General features: G+C 51.1%; 6 protein-coding genes across 6 annotated transcripts; 4 read left to right on the top strand and 2 right to left on the bottom strand.

Moving 5' to 3' along the window:
• Positions 1-261: 261 nt before the first annotated feature.
• Positions 262-1,923, top strand: BP01DRAFT_399029 (FAD-dependent oxidoreductase; the record flags this gene model as incomplete). The annotated part of the gene is made up of 4 exons (XM_025578550.1): positions 262-589; positions 653-924; positions 1,000-1,370; positions 1,447-1,923. The coding sequence occupies exons 1-4, from the start codon at positions 291-293 to the stop codon at positions 1,921-1,923; spliced, it is 1,419 nt and encodes a 472-aa protein (XP_025431046.1). The 5' UTR covers positions 262-290.
• Positions 1,924-3,930: 2,007 nt separating this feature from the next.
• On the top strand, positions 3,931-5,750 carry BP01DRAFT_416047 (uncharacterized protein). Its single transcript, XM_025579178.1, has 3 exons — positions 3,931-4,502; positions 4,571-4,654; positions 4,723-5,750. Exons 1-3 carry the CDS (start codon positions 3,989-3,991, stop codon positions 5,502-5,504), a joined length of 1,380 nt encoding a protein of 459 aa, XP_025431045.1. The 5' UTR covers positions 3,931-3,988; the 3' UTR covers positions 5,505-5,750.
• Positions 5,751-5,955: 205 nt separating this feature from the next.
• Positions 5,956-8,530, top strand: BP01DRAFT_423608 (Zn(II)2Cys6 transcription factor). Its single transcript, XM_025579632.1, has 3 exons — positions 5,956-6,602; positions 6,683-7,162; positions 7,228-8,530. Exons 1-3 carry the CDS (start codon positions 6,102-6,104, stop codon positions 8,521-8,523), a joined length of 2,277 nt encoding a protein of 758 aa, XP_025431044.1. The 5' UTR covers positions 5,956-6,101; the 3' UTR covers positions 8,524-8,530.
• Positions 8,531-9,616: 1,086 nt separating this feature from the next.
• On the bottom strand, positions 9,617-12,192 carry BP01DRAFT_52677 (putative chromatin remodeling complex subunit (Rsc9)). The gene is made up of 3 exons (XM_025579927.1): positions 11,994-12,192; positions 11,618-11,944; positions 9,617-11,553 (listed from the first exon to the last, which is right to left on the bottom strand). Exons 1-3 carry the CDS (start codon positions 12,025-12,027, stop codon positions 9,698-9,700), a joined length of 2,217 nt encoding a protein of 738 aa, XP_025431043.1. The 5' UTR covers positions 12,028-12,192; the 3' UTR covers positions 9,617-9,697.
• Positions 12,193-13,316: 1,124 nt separating this feature from the next.
• On the top strand, positions 13,317-13,890 carry BP01DRAFT_277779 (uncharacterized protein; the record flags this gene model as incomplete). The annotated part of the gene is made up of 3 exons (XM_025571418.1): positions 13,317-13,520; positions 13,581-13,727; positions 13,774-13,890. Coding segments are annotated over 3 exons (468 nt in total), but the record flags the coding sequence as incomplete, so codon positions are not given.
• Positions 13,891-15,332: 1,442 nt separating this feature from the next.
• On the bottom strand, positions 15,333-18,525 carry BP01DRAFT_423606 (putative C6 finger domain protein). Its single transcript, XM_025579631.1, has 6 exons — positions 17,963-18,525; positions 17,782-17,894; positions 17,470-17,714; positions 17,225-17,417; positions 16,569-17,158; positions 15,333-16,507 (listed from the first exon to the last, which is right to left on the bottom strand). Exons 1-6 carry the CDS (start codon positions 18,371-18,373, stop codon positions 15,612-15,614), a joined length of 2,448 nt encoding a protein of 815 aa, XP_025431041.1. The 5' UTR covers positions 18,374-18,525; the 3' UTR covers positions 15,333-15,611.
• Between the last annotated feature and the right edge of the window lie 2,090 nt (positions 18,526-20,615).

The raw sequence follows: 20,615 nt of genomic DNA, 5'->3' as shown, positions 1-20,615 counted from the left end.
GGATGTGCTACAAGCGGACCAAAATCACGTCTCACAGACTTACTTCGGAACGCACAGCCAGGGGACTGTCGACACCCTCTCGAAGGAACTACCTTAGCCCTGGTGGACGCAAGACACTCGGTGACTGGCACTGAGTGAGAAATGAATTCTGGGCTAAGCCTGTCTCTCCCCATACATTTGAACGGAGGCGGTATTCACAACACTGGCGGAAACCTTCTTCTCTTAATCTTGATACAAGCGACCTATTACCACAAGCATCGTATTTTGAATCCCCTTAACTCCGACAAGGGATGTCTGCAACACAGTCTCAGTTCAGGGTCCTCATAGTTGGGGGCTCTATAGCGGGGCTAACGCTCGCTCATTGTCTTCAACGCGCCAATATCGACCATCTCGTCCTCGAAAAGGGCAGTGATATTGCTCCACAGCTGGGCGCCTCGGTGGGTATCTTGCCAAATGGAGGTCGCATTCTCGATCAGTTGAATCTCTTCGATACCATCGAACAATTCATCGAGCCTACCTACACAGCTAACGTTACATATCCCGATGGTTTCACCTTTTCCAATGTGTATCCTAAGACCTTGGGTGAGAGGTAATTTCTCGGTGCCGACATGTTTTTCACTTCGCGTTTGAGAAGACACGCTGAATCCCGCAGATTTGGATACCCAATTGCCTTCCTAGACCGTCAGAAACTCCTACAGATCCTATACGAAAAATCTCACGCGAAGAAGAACATCCTCGCAAGCAAGGAGATCGTCAAAGTACAAAGGATCGAGCAGGGCGTACGTGTAATTGCAGCTGATGGTTCACAATATGACGGGAGCCTCGTCGTAGGTGCCGATGGAGTCCACAGTCGAATCCGGTCCGAGATCTGGAGACTCGCAGAGGAGCTCAAGCCTGGACTGATTTCGACACAGGAACGTACCTGTCTGTCTCCCCAGCCCCTAACTGACGTTGATCATCTTGCAGTGAATAACACGCTAACCAAGAGATTCGCTCCAGGCATGACTGTTGAATATGCATGTATCTTCGGAATCTCGTCGCAAATCCCCAACCTCGAGATCAGTGAACAGATCAATGGGCTCTTCGATCACCTGTCTATCTTGACAATACATGGCAAGAAGGGTCGAGTATTTTGGTTTATCATCACCAAGCTACCACGGAAATATACTTATCCCAATGTTCCACGCTTCTCCGACAAAGATGCGGCTAAATTCATGGAGAACCTGAAGCATGTGCGGTTCTTCAAGAACGTCTGTGTGGGGGATCTATGGAAGAATCGAGAGGTGTTCTCCATGACAGCCCTGGAGGAAGGCTTGTTCAGGACGTGGTTCTTCGACCGTATGGTTCTCATCGGCGATAGTGTTCACAAGGTCTGTTTCGCATTGCCTGCCGCTTCCTCTACTCATCCCGCTTGGGCTCAAGCTGAACTCAAGTTTCAATGCACAGATGACAACCAATTTCGGTCAAGGTGCCAACAGCGCGATCGAAGATGCGGCCACTTTGTCCTCGCTACTATATGATCTTGTCCACGGGTGTGGTGTGCGGAATCCGTCCGACGCGGAGATCCAGGATTTGCTTCAGAAGTATCACGAGGCCCGGTATGACCGAATGAAAATGATGTGCCACACCTCGGCAGAAGTGTGTCGGACGCAGGCTCGAGATGGCCTGTATCGGATCTTTGCGGGTCGATACATGATACCATACTCGAGAAGCATCCCGGCCGATTTGGCGTCGAAGGTCATGGCCGACGCGGACAAAATCACTTTTCTGTCTTGCCCTAAGAACCGATCGGCCCTGGGTTGGCAGACGTGGGGAAAGGAGGCCCAGAGAGCGACCCGCGTCCGCCGCATAATCAGGTTGCTGCTCTTCGTTGCACTGGGGGTCTTCTGCTTCTGGGTGTCAGGAAGGGGAAGCACTTCTTGACTATTCGGAAACTATATGTCAAGGGGCTCTAAAGAGTAGCTGTTTCATTACATGCAACCTGCGCACAGGATGAAAAGACCTTAAGGATGCCACATTCGAAGACTCTGTTTCAGATGGAGATACTACTAATTCAGCCACATGAATGGCATCTAACGAGAAACCTTGATGAAATTAACGTTGCTAATAGCCTTCTATCATGACCGAGCTTGTTGCATCATTTACTTCTAAACTTCAGTTTGGTTGGGTTTTGTTCCTGCAACTTGGGTAGGGTATGCTTGCATGAGGACCTACCGTGCGCATCTGCAAGTATGATATCTTGTTCCGTGCCTTAGTACTAAGTATTGTGTCCTTAAACAACTACGACTAGCTTCTTTCAATGTCCTCATCAGTCTCCAACATTCAACCTTTGGCAAACAGCAACCACTCGATCAAACATGTTATTTCCCAATGAAGTTCAAGATATGGTATCAGGGCTCATGCATTAGTAGTCATGCCCGAGTACCTTGGTGCGACGAATACGAGAAAATGATCAGTGGGACAAGGTCCGAAGACTCACAATCTCTGTCACTACTGTCTACCCCTACGCCCGCTCCAACTCTCTCGATCTCAGTCACCTACTAACTTGCTTTTACATGACGTACCCCAATATCCTCAAGGCCCCTGCATTTATTCTGATGCCTTGATTTTGCCGTCTCACTCGTTCGAATGCAATACAGTTTATGATCGAACTTGAAACATCACTCTGACCAATTCCCATTTATCTTTGCAATATACCTTCAAACACCGGCCACGGTTGGACCTCTAAATCGTCAAGCGGCCGCGCGTGTAGAAAGGCGACGGTCCACGGCAGGTGGTTGCAGGTATCGATAAGATAATTGAGATATGCCATAACTACTAGGCTCGTGGCCCCTGTTGAGCGGGATTTCCCAGTTGGTGGTCGTCGTTGTTGGTTTGCTCGCCGAAGGGCTTGACGATGTGATGTACATGGCTCGCTGCCAGCTAGATGCATATGGAATTCAGTTTGCTGTATTGTGTTGCTCTTGATAGTGAAAGAAAGCAGATTTAGAGCTCACGCGGGCATTTTCTGCTCGATCCAGTTGACGGTCTCCTCTGTAGTGTTCATCTCCGAAAACCGAAACTATGGCGACACCCCATCGAAGGATAAAACACCCTAAGGTACAGTTTAGGGCAACGGGGACAGTATTCAAGAATAAGCCTAGCTGTCAATAGAGATAGAGAAACCTTTCATCTCCTAATCTTACACCTATGAGGATGAGGCTATCTTGTGCGCATGCTTCAGGGCGGGGATCTTCTTATTAGTGGCTATGGATTATACCGCCAGAATGAATCATCTAGATTAGTACGCATGTCTGCGCTATCAGTTGATGGGTGAAGCAAGAAGACATGGTACTCCCGCGGACCTTGCTGGAATGTTGAGTGAATTGGAAGTACTCAGACACATTGTCATGAAAATCTACTGGTTAGTCTGGTTGGATGTTAACGCTCTCGTACAAAGCTACTAAACTAAAGCACTTATATAGCAAGGATAGCGAAGTAGCTGAAACAAGCTTCAAACTCAATCCACACCATTCATGTTGTGTTCTTCGGTCTGGTTACTATTGTATATACTGTCAAGGTGCAGTCTTAGTGGTATCAATTTACCAAGGGTGATGCAATGAAGTACAGATGTTCGGCTTTTTTTGACTCTTCGACAAGCTGACAGAGTAAAGAATCACTTGAGATCAAATGGAAGTTGTGATTGAGAAGCTATGCGAGAGCAAATGTCAGCTGAATTGCAACCGCCACTGGAGTTCCAGGTGCGTTGTCTTGTGTCTTTGGAGCGGACTGCATCTCCATGCAAGCATCGGCATGATTAGATTGGCGTGTGTGCTGCCTGAGGCAGAGACTTCACTTCCTAGCCGTTACCAATTCGGGCCTAGCGCCCCCAGCTCCGATGCTCTTCAAGCTCTCTCAAGCACTTCCTTTAATGATTCACTCATTCTCATCTGCTACTGCATATTCCCCTCCGATCCGACTTTGACACCTTCTATGACCTCAGGAAAACATGTCCTACGCGGTGGAAACTAAAAAGCGCAAGTTCCACCGGGTCCTCGAATCCCTGACGAAGCCTCCCTCAACACCCGTTTCCTCTAAGGCAGCCGCCCTCGAAACCCCGCCAGCCGCACGAGAGCATACCTCACTCGAACACTCGAGTAAAAGGGCTCGCTTAGACCTTGCTGAGCTTCCTTTTGCTCGTAGCTCTTTGCTGAGCACACCGCGGCCCAGTTCCCGTGTCTCCACTACCTCTACAACCACTCCATCACGCCCCAGCTTTGTCCCATGGGATCGGGAGCGCTTTCTCGAGCGATTGGAAACATTCCGTCGCGTAGATCGATGGGCACCCAAACCGACGGCGATTAGCGAAGTCGAGTGGGCTAAGCGCGGGTGGATATGTAATGATGTCGCGCGCGTTGTCTGCGTGGGTGGGTGCGGTGGCTCGGTGGTTGTCAAATTGCCAGACGAGCTCGACGAACTGGATGGATTTGATGCGGAGAAGGTGCTGGAGAGGAAGCAAGTCCGTAAGTTGACTGTCCGATCTCCAGACATCCATATGTTCACTGGGGAGCTAATTCGGGATGATCTACAGGCGCGAGGTTGGTGGAGGAGTATGTGGGACAGATGGTTAAAGGGCATGCTGAGACTTGTCCGTGGAGAAACAAAGGATGCGATGGTAGGAATATGCACTTTCTTTCCTCTCTGCTTGTAGCCAAATGGTCAAACTAATTCATTTGCTCCTAGCTACGATTCATCGCTTGCCACTATCCAACCCAGATACGGCTATTTCCGCGCTACGCACACGCTACACCAACTTGGTCAAAATGGCAGATCAATTGCCGGCATATGCGACTATCCAAACTCCGGAGTCGTTTGATATAGACTCGATTATTGGCACTCTCCCAGCGGAATTCGGAAGCAACGGAAGCAACGGAAGCAACGAGAAGCCACAAGATGCTGCAGGAAATGAGAATTCTCAAGATGCTGAGAAAACCCAGGACTCGAACCAAACAATCTCTTCGGACGAAGCCTCAATTAACATGACTGCTTTTACGCTTGCCTTCTTCGGTTGGGATGCTGTGCCAGACGGAACAGCTGGTCTGGCTGGCTGTAGCGTGTGCTTCCGGCGGCTGGGTCTGTGGATGTACAAACAGAAGACCAACGGGGATGCTGCTCTTTATGATACCCTCGACGTAGCCCTTGGACACATGGAATACTGTCCATGGGTCAATGGGACTGCGCAGAGTGGTACCGGACGTGCATCTGAGAAGCCCGAGAACCTTCGATGTGGGTGGCAGCTGTTGAGCCAGGCGCTCAAGGTGCGGCATCGTCGGCAGATTCGGTCAAGCGTCTCAGTCTCCAGCCGTGCTCCATCCGAGGCCCCTTCGACGGATGAGCTTGAAATAGACGAGACTAGCCCGGAGGACAAAAAGGCTCGCGATCGCGCATGGTGGACTAAACTCCGGCGCATGAGACAAGTCTTAAATGTCCAGTCACCCAGAAAAAAGTCCGTCCCTCAAAATTGACTTGCCCATCATTACCATATTTTCTTCTTCTTCTTCTTACTTCACACATTACAGGTTTTATGCAGCGTGGCGTTTCGAGGCATCTGTATGCATAGCGTCTCTTTGTTTTTCATTTTCATGATGTTTTATTTATCGTTGAGGGAATGTTCTTGATGGGCAATAGCTCGGTTGTGTTTGATGCTGGCACAAGATGCAATCGGATCTCTAGCAATTTTAATCTTCATATAGAAGAGAGCCATCTTCGTGGAATATTTACTTCCTGTCCTCGGTAGAAGAATGTTTTGTACTGGGAAATGTCACATGCTTGCACTAGTAGTGCGTCACAATATGCGCTAGAACAAATAGGGACCTCTTAGCGCCTGAGGCAGCCGATTTCTTCCATCCTTTTCGCAGGAATCGGATCTACCTGGCAAAGGCTCTCCGCTTGTATTCCATTTGTTCTTCTTCAGAGAAATGAGTTATTTATGAAACTGGGAGTATATAGCGTGACCTGAAGTATGTGATTTTGGAGCTTGGACTTTCCTCGAACCTCTCCGGCTCAGCAAGTCTGGCCCAACACCCGCCATCTATAGAGCTTGCATTGACTAAGTATCGACAATGAGCCATGAAGAGTCTCGGCAAGCCGAGCTCGACTCGAGACGAGCACTAGACCAGCCACCTCTCCAGAAGCCAAAGGTCCGCTTGAGCTGTGAGACATGTCGCCAACGGAAAGTAAAATGCGACAAGCTCGATCCTTGCACCAACTGTCAGCGACTGGGGACCAGATGCGTTCCCGTTGAGCGCGCGCGTCTGCCCCGTGGAAGATCTGGACGACAAGCTCCGGAGCTCTCCAGCTACGATCCGGATGCAAACCTGAAGGACCGCGTCGCCAAACTTGAGGGCATCATTCGGAACCTTGCTCAGACCGACTATGGATTTTCGCCTCGAACCAGTACTGTTCCGGATGGGCCCGCTGTAAGAGATAGTCCCGCCACAGGTCGCTCGAGATCCAAAGGCATGGATATGCGCAGTGACGACGCCTCGGAAGACTCGGACGCTGGTGGAAACACGCCGGATAGCCATTTAGGATCTTCGTTCTGGGCTAATCTCCTGAAAGAGGTAAGTTGGTTCGAGTGACTTAAACTTCTGCGGCTGGGCTAGCTAGTTTGTCATCGCGGTTGACGAACGTCCCCAAACAGGTGCCAGAGCTACATCCTAATGATGACCGCAGCTCGAGAGAAGGGAATCCTAAGCCGGCAAGCAGCCAGCTGCAGATGTATCGACGTCTTCTTGCAACGGCAAGTCGGCAGCATGAATCCGCCTCGGGAGAACAGCCGGGCATTTCGAAACATGCTCAGCAGCAGCTTTGTCAAGTGTTTCTCGAAAGAGTTGACCCTGTTGTAAAAATACTGCACAGGCCGTCCCTCTGCGCTTTTCTTTTGGAAGGAAAACCTTACCTTGACTATGAGCCGGAACATCTGGCGCCAACAGCCCTTGCCTGTGCTGTCTATTATGCGGCTTCTTGCAGCCTGTTGGAGGATGAATGCACACGCGCCTTTGGCGTGACCAAAGCATCCTTGGTAGCGAAATACCAGGGCGATGTTGAACTAGCTCTGGGGCGTGCGGACTACATCACCACAAATGACCTGACTGTTCTACAGGCATTCGTTCTCTTTCTGGTATGTCTCACGTCCCTAACGTGCAATCCGATTTGCAGTGAAGTCTGATATCTAACTTACTTCAGGTGTCGCTCCGGTCGCAAGACCAGAGTCGCAGAATGTGGACATTGCTTAGCATGGCCTTGCGCATTGCGCAAGCCCAGTCGCTTCATCTGGCTGATCCGCCATTTCCAGTCCGACCCTTTGAGCGCGAGCTTCGCCAGCGTCTCTGGCAAGCAATCGGCTTCCTTGACATTCTAGCCTCGATGGACCGTGACACCGAGCCCATGATGCAGGCACAGTGGTTGCAATCCCACCCCCCTACCCACATCAACGACGAAGATATCTCTTTTGATATGCAAAGAAGCCCAGCCGATTCTCCCGGCTTCACTGACATGACTTTCACCATGATTGTCGGCAAAGCTCATGTTATCACGAGACTCATCAATTTCTCCGACTTCACCGAATCATCCGTCAGCACCCTCGCTCTCCGCCAACAGCTCGTGCTCGACTTTCAACATACCGCCTCTAAACTACTTCATCACTCCCAACCCGACAAAGCTCCCTTCCACTGGTTCACCCGCCTGGTCGCCGAGAGTATCTATGCTTGCCTTCAGCTTATCATCATTCGCCCTCTGAAGCGTACACCGCGCTTCATTCCTCCGTATGTCCAAGGTGACCGCCTCTTGGAATTCGCCGTCAACATCCTCCAGAACTATCATCGCCGTCGGGACGATCCGCGTACTCCGCCGTGGCTCTGGGTCGAATTCGCTTTCCCGCCGTGGCACGGTCTAGCTGTAGCCATTGCGGAGCTCTGTGTCTGCGAAAACCAAGCGATCATGGAGAGATTCTGGCCGACGGTCGAACAGACCTTCGACCGACTGGGTCGGCTCGTCGCCGATTCGAAGCGCGGGAACCTCTGGAAGCCCATGGAGAAAATCATGGCTCAGGCGCGCGCCAGAAGGGCCCAGTTGCTCGCTGGTCTCACACCTACCATCAATCGTCCCCCATACCCTTCTTCTTCTTCGTCCCCGTCTTCCGCGCATCAAATCCCTCAACCGCAGACTCTTCCCTCTCCTACTGCTCGTTACAACAATCCAGAGGCACCGCGGCAGCAACCACCAATACCACCACCAACAGCAGCAGTCTTCCCCTCGAACCCATCCATGCAAAGCGCACAGCAACCACAACCACAAGACGAGCCGGCTCCTGTCGACGTCATGGCTGCGTTGAACACCCCAGAAAGTCTCGATGGTGCGGCCTCCTGGCCCAGCGTCTGGGACGCGGTTGATTTGGGATACGCGGACTCTGCCAACCAGACCGCCTGGATGAACTACGAGAGCTTCCTCACGGACATATACTTCTTACCGAGCCTACGATAGAGAACCCCGCTTCTCTGTTGTGTATATAACATGTGACACCGAATAACTACTACCAGTTTCCCCTCTCTTCTCCACTTCGTTGTCTGTACCACGAGGGCCCAGTCAAATGCGTATGTCCTTGACTTAACACAAACACTCACTCTCCATTTCACCATTATTTTTTTTTCAGCAGCCCCATTCCGAAAAGCGACAATCTATCGAAATTTGCTCTCCCAGCACACATAAGTTTCATAACGATCCGTAGTATACAACGACCCACGAGAGAATTTTGAAGGACAAAAAGCCATCGCAACCTGGAATGTCGACGAATACAGCAGAACAAGTTGAAAATGACCCAACGCCCCCCCCCCTTCTCAAAAGGAAGAGTCGTAGTGATATACTTTAACAAAGATTTGGGGGATCGGGAAAGAACCTCAGACAAGATGGACGTGCAACGCAGAGTGAACCCACACTCGTAACTCAAAAATTCTCTTTTCGAATGGTAGGAATGAGATGAATGGCAAGAAAATCTCTACTACCCTTAAACAGATGACCCGACCGAGCAAACCATACCCACCGCCCGAGACGCCATAATACCTAGCCATTTCGGTGTACCGCGCGAAGACTCTTTCTTCCTCTATTGCGAATTCTTCTCTCTCGCGCAGTACTGTGTTCGAGGGGGATGATGGCCTTCTCCCCTGCTTTCTCGTTCACGGAGTGGAAGGCGATCAAGATGAAAAGGGAAGGAGTAGATGGGAATACGAAAACACGGAGAGAGAGAAAGACACAGAGAGAGAAGCGACGGGAGAAGGCTCAGGTACACCTTAGAGAGAGAGACACTAAGCTTTAAAGATGAAGATAATCGTTGAACATGAAATGGTAATGGGAAACATAAATCCAGGGTATTTGTACATAAAGCAAGATGTCGAGACGAGCAACGAGCCGAAGATAGGAGCAATTAGAGGAAGACAGGGATAAGAGAAGCGGAATAAGAAGCAAAGAGACAAAGAAGTGGTAGTATAACACCGTGTCATATAGTAGCACAAGAGAAGAAGAGAAAGCAACGCCTCGAATCAAAACAGACTAAGCCGAATGTGAAATACTTCGTCATCGTGTCAAAGGGGCAAGAGGGAGAAAGAAAAATGGTGGTTAATAATTGTCTTCCTGTTTTGCTTGTGTTTGTTTTCTCTTTGCTTCAATAATAATCCTCCTTCTCGATCAACATAATCAGTTCCGTCAGTTCCTTGCGCAAAGACCGATTCCGATCCCATACTTCCACAATCTTCGGCCGATGACTGAGAAAGACGGCTTTCTTCCAGGGAAGACCGTTGTATTTTTGGACAACACCTGTGGGAAGATTACGGGCAATGTTGCGCAGGACTAGGGCTGCTTTATAAGCTACCCCGATGGGTTCGCCACGCTCGCTGACTGGCGTATTGAGGTAAAACCACTTCCGCACAATACGCTCCTGAAGCACAGTCCGCTTGGAGACGGGGGCTTCTGCATCTGCGGCGCGTTCTTCCGGAAGGTGAGAGGCGACGTGACCGGCAACCGCGGCAGTGTTCGCGCTGGCGCCAGAGCCGCGGAATCGCGTGCAGCCGTCCCAAAGACAAGTATGAACAGCCGATTCGGCGTTGTCCAAATTGTAGTGGCCGGGCGTTTCGGTGGGCTTGAGCTTCATGTGATCAGCGAAAACGTGATTGCGAAGATCCGTCGGGGCGGAGAAGGCCCGCTGGCAGGTTTTGCTGGGCTTGGAGTCGTCGGCCCATTTGCAGTAGATGTAGGGGAAGCCCTGGAAGGTATAGGCTGTCTCCAGAGGGCGGATGCCTTTGATAATGAAACGGGGCGAGGAGCCCGGGCCATTGATGACCTGCGCTTGAGCATTGGTGAATGTCGTGCTCACGTTTTTGATGAACTCGGCGGCAGGAAGAACGCCACCTCCTGGTAAGCGAGGGTCGGCAAATCGACTCTGGTAAGCCTGCCAGAGGGCAATTTGTGTAATTTCGCATTCCGCATCCTCTACAAAGCAGCACCTGAGCCAGCGCGAGCTCCGCTCGGGCTCAGATAGTTCCATTAGGTCCTTAAGAAGCTCAGGGGGTACACGGGGGATTTCCGATGGCGGTGGTGCAACCTTCTCATCTTGTAGAACGGTTTCCATTTTGGTGGGCCGGGCCTCGTACGTCAGCAGCGCGATCATGCGTGGAACGAAGATGCTGGGAAAATCGAAGACATCGAGCATGGTCTCGATGTTATCGCGCGAGAGTGTGTATTGGTACCAGAAGTCCAGAGCACCGCTCAAGATATCCTTGTCCAAGTCGAGAAGTGTGTGGAAGTAAAGCTGCTGCAGGGTTTGTTTGGGCATGCGCTCCATGGCCCGGTTCCCTTCTGGTTCTTCGAGCTCGGTTGAAAAGTGTGTCAGCGCCCACAGAGCTCGCACAACATGAGCGCGATCAGGAGACTCCAAGCAATGGAGTAGAGAAATCCAGAGTGGATCTTCTGGATCGGTCCGCATGAACTTGGTCACCTCCTCTGCGATGTCCAAAGCATCGTTTCTAATTTCATTGAGACGGGGTTGCTTCGGGAGGTTGATTAAGATCACCAAGAAATCTCTCAGAAGGCCCTTAGCATATCGTGACACATAGAATGCATTTTCCTTCAATAAGACCATGTTTCGAAGAACCAATGTCGCTTCTTTGACGTTCCGTAGACGGTGATTGAATTCGTATGTCTCGAGTGTGTCCTCCGGCAGTGTAACGGGAATATGTTTGATTCTCTCGAGAATATCTCTTGTGCCATATAGCGAATTGAGTACGTTGACACGGGCCATAGGTTCACGGACGTCATATTGCAATTCCCACTTCACTCCCGTGATTAAAAGTGATATGTCAAGGGCCTTCTCCATCAGTGTTTCGGCCAACAACGGAAAGCCCTCGAACTTGAATTTGTCCCAGCGCTGGTTGGATATTTGGACGAGATGATACAGCGCAAAGTCAACCTCATCCGAGATGCCTGATTGTAGCCCGTAATGTGCGCGTTTATAAATGTGATTCGCTGAGTGCACAGATTAGCTGGCGTTGCGGGGATCGAAGAATGGCCGCCGCGGGTAGGCACTTACGCGTCTGAACTTCGAGATATTTGAGGGGGAAGTAAGGGTCGTAGAAGTCGGGTTGCTTGACTGTCTTGCCGTGCATACTGAGGAACAGACCCGGTCTGTTGCCTGGAGTTGCAACCTCGCGTGTGTTCATGGGCACTTTCTGATCCCTTCCTTCCCAGATCTCACTCGAAGGGTGGGTGTTATTCAGGTTCGGTGCGGGTGAGTTAGAATGACTTAAGGTCAGTGGCACGGGCTGTGGTGACTGGTTTGCATGGATATGTGATCGTCTAGCAGGTGTAGTATCGGGGATGAACGGTTGATTAGCTTTGGGGGCCTGCCGCAAACCCTCTTGTAAATTGTTAGTTCGAAGTTTTCGGCTGTGAGGGAAGAGACTTGCCTCGAAGGGATGTGCGGGGAGTTTGACCGGACATGTTAAGAAGCACGCCTGGGCCCTCTGAACAGTGTCTGTCGAGAAGGTCGCACTCCGTTTGTTTATGCCTGCACTTGATGGGTTGGCTCTGGCTAGTCCCAGGATGAATCCAGATTGGCGCAATGCACGCAGAATGGTGTGAATAGTCTCGCACAATCAAGCACAAATCCTGAGGCTGCAAAGGCGTGTTGAAGGTGAATGCAAGACACTTGGTGCCCTGAGAACCCTCCAACGGCTTTCTATGCCTTTCCTGATCGCCCTCCTAATAATTCCGGTCGTACGGATGGTCCTAAGACTATCACGGTGCCAAATTCGACGCGCTCCAGTTTCGTCACAAAGTTGGCTTGCTAGGAAAGGCAAACGGTTCGGGCGACGATCTGGAAGCTTGGACGCGATACGAAGCTAACGGAGACAGTCTGCTTGAAGCCGGAGAAGATGCGATGGCGGGACAACAAACAAGACGTTCGCGATAGACGATCTGGTTGAAAATCAAGGAGAAATTGCTGCGCACAGAATGAGACGGGAGCGGCGAATAGTGCACCTGAAAATCGAGTATCAATTCCTTTGCTGGAGCCCAAGGGGGGCTGAGTGAATGTCGAGACAAGCTGAACCTGCGATCGATCCGTCCTGCCATCCACAGGCAAAAGTCCGCGCTGCTCCTACTGGCCTCAGGCGCGTGCGCGGATCATCCCTCGGGCCGATGGCCGCTCTTGGCCGGGTTTGATCTGTTTGCACGTACCGTGAGTCAGCAAATATGCGCCTGTCTTATCAGGCACAACTGTATCTTATACTAGCCATGTGCTCGCTAAATAGTAGGATCTGTGTTCAAAACGGTGATTTGAAAGATGCCTCTCTGTCAGACCATGTCAAGTCTTTAGATAAGATGACATGATTCAACTGACAAATTGTCTTTATGTGGGCGCATTCTAGAATGTTGAGCCGCCTATTGATGAAATGAATGTTGGCATAATGGCACCTAATTGTCTGCCTTATATGACTTGTACTGGGTGCATTTAAAACGGCCATATCATGACAAAAAATTCTCTAAGTGTAGGTCTAAAAGTAGTGGTCTTAGGAAGTGGTTTGCAGAGACCATCAGAGCTAGCAGGTCACCTGCTCATTCATGTCTTCTACTACCACTTGCTACCTACTGGAAGCATAATGACTACCCACTTCCTCAATAACACTCGCGGTCCTCATTGTGCCGTATATTATAGCCTTGTCAAGCATCTATACACTCTTCCTCAAGCTGTCCGTGTCATGCCTATCATGCAACATGATACTTGTCCTCGACCCCCGCAGGGCACTTCGCTTGCTCGTCTATCATTAGCCAAATTCTCCCATGTCACCACGACGATGAACCACAGGGGCCCATTGAACTGGGGCCATATCATAGGGAACAATGATCTTATAGCCATCTTTGAGCGGTCTCATGTTACGGGCTCTATGTCCGATGGTCTTATCTTGAAGATACTTCGTTTCCGAGATATCATAGTAGGACACCTAGCGAGACTGACGACGAGCCCATGCTGACAGAGAATCAATGACAACTAGGAAGAACTCAACCTCTCCTTCCTTGCAATTGATGCAGCAAACGATCCAACCAAGACATCTCAAACATCCGCATCAAAGCCACTGTTTGCCGTCGTGGTGAAGCTACCTTGCCTGGCAGTGAAATATCCTCGTGGAAGCATGGTACGAGTTTCGAGAGGCCAGCGCACGATCGATAGCGCTGACTTTGATATAGATCCGTCGCTTTCAGATCAAGTTTACGGTTGAAAAGGATTACTATGCAGCTCTGGCAATCCTCAGCGAGTTGAATCTCCCATTCTCAGAAGCCGGTCCTGCTCCCATGCGCAAACAGACATCGTCTCAGTGGAATCCGGGATTCTACCGGCCTGGCTCCGTGTCGAGTGAGCTGACAGTTCCAGGGGGCATGGTGCAGTCGAATGGTGTTGGTTATCCCATGTACGCTTCAGGTACATGCCCCCGGCTGGCAACACCGAGCTTCACAACGGGGGGTATCCAGTCCTATAGATCATGTCCAATTTGAGTAACCTGTGGCTAACGAGGAGCTTAAGGCACATCTATAACCTCTGCATCTTCAACCACGCTAAGCACAAGTCACCCATCCAATGCGAACCCCAGTTTTGCACAGTATATGCACATGGACAGCGAACGCGGACATGCTCTCGATGGGCAACTCCCAGCTCCAAATCTACCGACTCAGGCGTCTCTAGGGGCTGACCAGTCCAGACCGTCCACTGCGACATTGCCCCTCGAGAGAGCGGGCTTGGCTCCGCCTCCTGTCAGAGTACTACCGTTCTCCAGACCACTTGTGAAGAGGACACACACCATAGCTACGGCCGTTGCTCCGGCGGGAAATGGACCGGTAGCTGGAAGCAGAGGTAAGTATTTCTAGCTAATTGCCTCGAAGCACAACCTCCATGCAATGCTTGCATGCTAACCATCGACGCCTACGGTGTATTCTGTACTAGACCCTTTATTCCCAACTGCAGACCAGACACCAACAATGCCACCAGAACACCCTGCCCGCATTGAAGCGCCCCGCATCACCGTGCTGAAACTCTCGAACCGGTCCACACCAGCACCAGCACCAGCACCAGCACCAGCAACCAACTCAAGGGAAGAAGCCAGCTTTATCCCTACAATCCCTGACCACTCCACCTCTTCTTTCTCAGTTCTCACTTCAATCGCAGACAATGAACAAACCAATACCTCACACCAACAACATCACGAAGCCCACCCGGTCAACATAGCCATAGAGCACCGCAACCCCTCCGTCACTACCACAACAACAGCAAGGCTTCCGCAGCGCGACCACCTCCAGACTCAACCGCAAGAGCCAACACATCAACCTCCATACCCTTTCCTCCCCACCCCCGAGGACCTTACCTCCTACGGCGCGGCATCCACGACCGAGCGCATGCAACTCGTCGAATCATGGATCTGTCGCCACGTGGAGGACGATGCGTTTCTCAAACTCTGTGAAGACATCGAGGGCATATGGCGGCGAATGCAGTTGGGGGTGGGGAAAGGACATGGTGGTGTATGTGATATGAGCTGATGAAGTTTGCGGATTTTGTTCTTCGATTTGATCGCGATACGCAAAGTCTCTTTCTTCCCCCGCTCGTCCCGTCCACTTGAGGGATAGTCACCGTCGTCGGCGTCCAGAGTCATGAGAGGCGCTTAACTCATTTCTGCTTACTTGAGGTTGTTAATGTTGATATCCCCAGTCTGTCCTCCGTTCATACGGCACACTGAATTAATATGAAAGAGTAATGTCGGAAATGTTTGAAACAGATATATTCCAGCTAAAAATACAATTACCCCAGCAGGTAGCACCATGTTGATAGCTACAGAAGAAACTATTCAGCCAAATGCCAATGAGTCGGAGAAAGTAGAAATGGCTTTGAGTCCTCACAAAAGTAAAGAATAGGAAAGGGGTAGATGAAGGGGGGCGGAAAGAGAGAATGTTTGCAGCTCAAGTATAGAAATGAAGCTTGCCGAGATCAAGAGCACCGCGTTCCCTCGGGATAATGATACAGATCTTCCAACAAAATCTCACCGAGATCGATGGTATATCAGGCCGGCAAAGACGTTCAAGTAGCCTTCTCTCGTCAGGAGAGTGAAGTCCACGACCATGCGTCCCTGGGATGGTGCGCTGGAGGCGAGGTTCGGGGAGGTGGCGGGCAGGTGGTTCTCCGTCGAAGGAATAGCCGGAGGCGGGGAGGAGGCATTGGCGGCCGCAGCGACCTGGCCCTCAGCGCCCACGGCGAGGTCGGCCAAATGCTGGAGAGAACGCTGCTCATTCGGACCCATGACCGGGGGCGCGGCGGACCCGCTCTTGACGGCGCTTCCAAGTGTGGGATCGTGGAATTGGCTCTCTTGCGCCTTGGTGCGGCGCCATTCAATAAAAGTGCGAATCTTCGAGTCCCAGGCTAGGGTGTAGAAAATATCGCCGAATTCGCCGGACTCTGCGGCTCGCTTGGCGCGCTGATCAAGGATCTCTTCAACTTTCTTGATGGAGTCCCAGCATTGGTTGGCATATTCAGGAAGAACGGTTGCCTCGAGCAGGGTCATACAAGCCAGAGCCAGACTGTGGATGTCAAATGGGGAGGTGAGACGGTACTGTGAGCTGGCTCTATGCAATTCGTTCACAACCTCCTCGGCGGCATAAATAATCTCGTACGGTGTGTAGACAAATATATGGCGCTTGATCAGTAATCGCACGGTCCAGTAGAGTTGGTTTTGCAGACTGTCAAGGAAGCTAGAGGGTGCTCCCTCGTCGGCATTTTCGGGCAGTCGCCGGTAGTCCCCGACGTCTGCGGCCTCGCCAAGAAGCTCCAGACGAGCAGCCATGCTGTTGGCGACCAGCCGGCCTGGGCCACTATTGGACTGGCAAAGATTCTGCTCCTCAATCACCAAGTTCGTTAGATCAACGAGGAAACTCGAATACGCTAGAAAACATGTGAATTAGTCAATTTCGTCATGTACTGAGAAGTGGGAAGGGCCACCTACAGCAGACTCTGGCAGTAACTGAGCCCAGTATCCTGTCATCACCCCGGGTGCGAACGTCAAGGGTATTTAGGACACTTGGATCAGCAACACTGATGGCATACCATCGAGTCATGATAGCCAAAGATACCCAACTGCGTCGGATAAGAGACGCTTCAGAGTCGACATCAGGATCCGTGACTCGCTGCGATTTCCACAGGTTGAGGCCTTTGACCAAATCACAACCAAGCTTGTTCGCAGACTGGATGAGTGTGTGTTTAGGTACACCGTCTTTCATCACCATGTTGTCCGGTCCCCGGGCGTCACAGTCGAGGATCATGAGCAGTATGCTCTGGAGCCAGATGAGATTGACTGTGGTTGACCGCGTGATGGCTGGCTGACGCGTGTAGTATAGAAGAAGATCCTGTGCGTTTTCGTAGGATGTGACCCTCTCGAAAGTGCCGCTTACGCGCTCAGAGTTGGCGCGCGTCACGGTGTAGAGGCTGTACAAGAGGATTTCCTGCAGCTCACGGCCACAGTGATGCAGAATCTCCAGAAAACGCTCCTTTGAGTTCGGCAGTATTGGGAATACAGGGTGTATCCGTTGATAGTAGCTACTCGAGTTTAGCACGTGGCAATGTAGACGGGTTAGCATGCAACCCCATTAAACGGGTACTTACGCATTTAAAGCACCTTCATCCACATCTACCGGAGTCATGTCATCATCCATGGCTTGCTTCGGGACATCCGGGATTTCGAGGCCGGATGGTAAATCATTCTCGGTGCCAGTCGACCAGAACAAGTTTCCAGGCTTGGGTGCTGTATTGTTGACGACGGAAGGATGGCACGGGTCGGTCGAGCTTTCTCCTACATCTAAATCTAGTCAGTTGGTGAAGCGGAAAAAAATGTGGTGCAATAAACCAACCAAAAGCCGTTTGAGAGCGTGTATTGAATGGCGGTTGCGCAAAAGATGAACTCGGCAGCCCGTCAAACACGGAGTATGTCCTTTTGCGACCGATAGGACCATTGTCAATTGGAGGCGAGAACTCCTGGTATGCCCGTGGAGGGGAAACTTCATTCATCGGCTGATACGGCATGTCGGGGTGCACCATAGCAGGTTGCATTTGACTCTCCAGTGTGTGCAGACGCTCGGCCAATTCCTTGATGTAGCTATCACTCCGCATCAGCGACACCCTGATCTCCAAAAGCAAAAACCGACGCGCGCGACCATTCTTACCCTTTACTCGGGCCTCGTTTCATTGGGACTCGACTAAACTGGCACACAACTCCAAGGCGACGGCAGTTGGAGCATGTTTCGACACCGGACTCGGAGCTTGCATCGCAGCGAACCTGGAAAGAGGGATTGTCAGTCCACCCGGAGCGCGTCGCGTGGAGGCGAAAAGTGAAATTCACGTTACCTTTTTGCGCCGGCATTCATCACATGCGCGAGAGATCTTCGACCTTTTCCTTCTCGCGCTCTGATCTCCGTAGCTCAAATCATGATTCGGATCGACGCCGACTTGTTGACTTGGTGTGAATTGAAGCATGTGCTGTTGTTGATGCTGATCGGGGGATGCAGGACGACCCATGTCCGGACCACCAGGGTTTGAGGAGCCAAGAACCATTGATTGACCATGATGGACCCCATTACTCGAGCCGTCAGCAAGACCAGGGCCCGAGGTTTCCCGCGATAGCTCGGCGGACAGAAGTTCGTCGGCCGTCAACTGTCGGTTAGTGTAGTATCCCATCGTGCCCTGGCTCATCTGCGCCGCGTTGGGGGAGGGATAGGAGTGAGCCGGAGGCATATCGGGATGCTCGCGAGAGTTCATTTTGGCTGGAGAGGATGAATACTCTGGGGAAAGATTGGGGTAGATGGTGGAGCGATGCTCCGGTTGATGGAGAGAAGAGAGAGTTGAAGGACGGAAGACGCGAGAACAGCAGGCAAGGTTTTACAGGCTAAACTTGCCTGGGCGGGGAGAATTTTGAAAGGGTTAGCGCCGAATGCCGTCGGCGACGAGCAGGACACGACGGACATTATTTCTTCGCGACCAATTTACAGAAGAGTACATTATCATTCAAGTCTGGATGCAGATATTCGCGGGGAGGGGGGCAATGAGCATATAGTTTCATACTGGGATGATCGCGCCGACGCGGAGGGCCGGCTTTTTGTTTCTGCGTCCAGCGAGCAACGGATTAATACTATTTCCCAGCGGCCCAGAACTCTTCGACCATCAGTAATGAAACAACTGTTTTGTCGGGGAGAGCAATTCTTTACAATGCGATTGTTATTCGCTTTGCGGACGTCGATGGGCGCATTCGGTCTGTGCCTCAGCTGTGTGTGATACGGAACCTTTGGAAACTATCTGAGGCCTCTTCCTGAGATTTGAATGTCGCCACCTTTATTCCGTACATGGTCCTTTACAAGAAACTTAACTATGCGACCTTACCCTCCGGGCTGACTGAAAATGTTCTACTAGAAGCATAGTACGAGCACAGGAGTGGTTCGGATTGACGTATTACACAGTTGAACGATGCCATTCCACCTGATCCTCAGAAGATCATCGTGAGATATAGACTTTGTGTGACTTCATCTCACGTGCATACTCGCCCGGACCTTCATCGTCAGCATCAACCTCTTTCCCGTCATCTCCCTTACAGAATCTACCAAGGCTGAAGATGAGATCGATCAGGACTATTCCTCCCCATGAATGAGCTTAGTTGTGGCCTTTTGCGTCATTCTGAGGTCTGCACTGCATCAAGATTCGCATGTTCTGCCTCTATCCGGCAGTGAAGTCAGTCACACCAATCATGGATCTCAGGGATAGCTTCTCTTCTGGAAAGGAGTAAGAATAGTCCTGTGGACTATTTCTTCATCAGTTGTCTGAGACCTGGCCCGGCTCTAAGATGCTTGTCGCCGCAGGCTATGACTACCTACCGACTTAAAGTACGAACACTCTCGGAAGCAATATCCCGAACTTGCGAGTGGCTGAATGGACGCCTGAGGCCACGACCTGGGTATGTCTCCAGGTCCTGAGAAAGAAAGGCAGCCAGTCATCAATTACAACCACTAAGTTACCGTAGTGTAGGATTCAAATTCTGACCACACAACACCATCGCTTCAATTCACCTCCTTGCCTTCCATCTTCCCTCCACATTGCGGGCACGGTCCGTTGGCTGGGGCAGTCCGGTGCACAATAGTAGGCTGAAACATGGCCAACCATGCCGCTATAGGATACGATGATTGGTGGGGATCACTAGCAATCTCGGGCTCGTCTATCTTAACTCAAGCCAAGCATTCATTATCACTGGTTCACGTCGCCGACAAACGATCTACTGAACACCATCTGTCGCTGGGAAAATTATCAACGGGTTTGGTCGAGCTTGGGTCTCATCTGAAGGCACTTTGGCCGGACCACCTTGACGGAGGACCTGCTTGACTGTACTTCCTAGCCAGCCCCAAGGGATACACGTTTTTGAACAACGTGAACGATCCACTTCGCGAAGCCACCTGAGAGAGATGACTGGAGAACACGGGACAGGGTACCTAGGCAACCCGCAACCTAGACCAGAATTAGGTATCGTCTAGTGGCTATAGTTACATGCTCTGGATTTGTGCGACTGGTGGAGCGCCACGGATTTCCAGCAACCATGATCCCTTACGACCGAAATGGAGGCCAGGTCAATAAATGCCATCATGATATTGCTCAAGCGTCTGACACAGAGGTTGGAAAGGGTGTCGAGTTGACGAAATCCTGTTCGAGTCTTCCCTAGGGAACGACTGATAATGGCTTTTGCGGGAATCTTCTGATTTTCCGTACAGGCAAGCGTTTCGGCTATTTTTATTGTTGGCTAGTAAGCGCCGAGATTAAGAAGGGCCGGAGTCACTAGGACCTGGAGTACTAGTCGATTGCACCTCCCGCTGCTGCCAGGGTGGCCTGCGAGTATATGAAGCAATTCCGTGTCTCCGACTTCCGAAAATCCCTGCCATGAACCACAGCTTTTGTCTATGCCTGAGGCCGGAAGATACTCGTGCCTATTCAAAAAACTGGGTCAATGTGTATGTACTATAAA

The sequence above is a fragment of the Aspergillus saccharolyticus genome (assembly GCF_003184585.1).
Source record: "Aspergillus saccharolyticus JOP 1030-1 unplaced genomic scaffold BP01scaffold_16, whole genome shotgun sequence".
NCBI lineage: Eukaryota > Fungi > Ascomycota > Eurotiomycetes > Eurotiales > Aspergillaceae > Aspergillus > Aspergillus saccharolyticus.
Note: the sequence above shows the minus strand (reverse complement) of the source record. Positions and strands in the feature narration are given on the sequence as shown.

Excerpts from the sequence above, each read along its gene's own strand:
- BP01DRAFT_416047 (XM_025579178.1), top strand. The coding sequence starts at position 3,989 with ATGTCCTACGCGGTGGAAACTAAAAAGCGCAAGTTCCACCGGGTCCTC. Across the intron at positions 4,503-4,570 it reads GCTGGAGAGGAAGCAAGTCC|GCGCGAGGTTGGTGGAGGAG; the intron begins GTAAGTTGACTG and ends GATGATCTACAG. Across the intron at positions 4,655-4,722 it reads GAGAAACAAAGGATGCGATG|CTACGATTCATCGCTTGCCA; the intron begins GTAGGAATATGC and ends ATTTGCTCCTAG.
- BP01DRAFT_423608 (XM_025579632.1), top strand. The coding sequence starts at position 6,102 with ATGAGCCATGAAGAGTCTCGGCAAGCCGAGCTCGACTCGAGACGAGCA. Across the intron at positions 6,603-6,682 it reads GGGCTAATCTCCTGAAAGAG|GTGCCAGAGCTACATCCTAA; the intron begins GTAAGTTGGTTC and ends GTCCCCAAACAG. Across the intron at positions 7,163-7,227 it reads AGGCATTCGTTCTCTTTCTG|GTGTCGCTCCGGTCGCAAGA; the intron begins GTATGTCTCACG and ends AACTTACTTCAG.
- BP01DRAFT_52677 (XM_025579927.1), bottom strand. The coding sequence starts at position 12,027 with ATGTCCGGTCAAACTCCCCGCACATCCCTTCGAG. Across the intron at positions 11,945-11,993 it reads TCCCCGCACATCCCTTCGAG|AGGGTTTGCGGCAGGCCCCC; the intron begins GCAAGTCTCTTC and ends ACAATTTACAAG. Across the intron at positions 11,554-11,617 it reads ATATCTCGAAGTTCAGACGC|CGAATCACATTTATAAACGC; the intron begins GTAAGTGCCTAC and ends CTGTGCACTCAG.
- BP01DRAFT_423606 (XM_025579631.1), bottom strand. The coding sequence starts at position 18,373 with ATGAACTCTCGCGAGCATCCCGATATGCCTCCGGCTCACTCCTATCCC. Across the intron at positions 17,895-17,962 it reads ATGAATGCCGGCGCAAAAAG|GTTCGCTGCGATGCAAGCTC; the intron begins GTAACGTGAATT and ends CCCTCTTTCCAG. Across the intron at positions 17,159-17,224 it reads GATGAAGGTGCTTTAAATGC|CTACTATCAACGGATACACC; the intron begins GTAAGTACCCGT and ends AAACTCGAGTAG.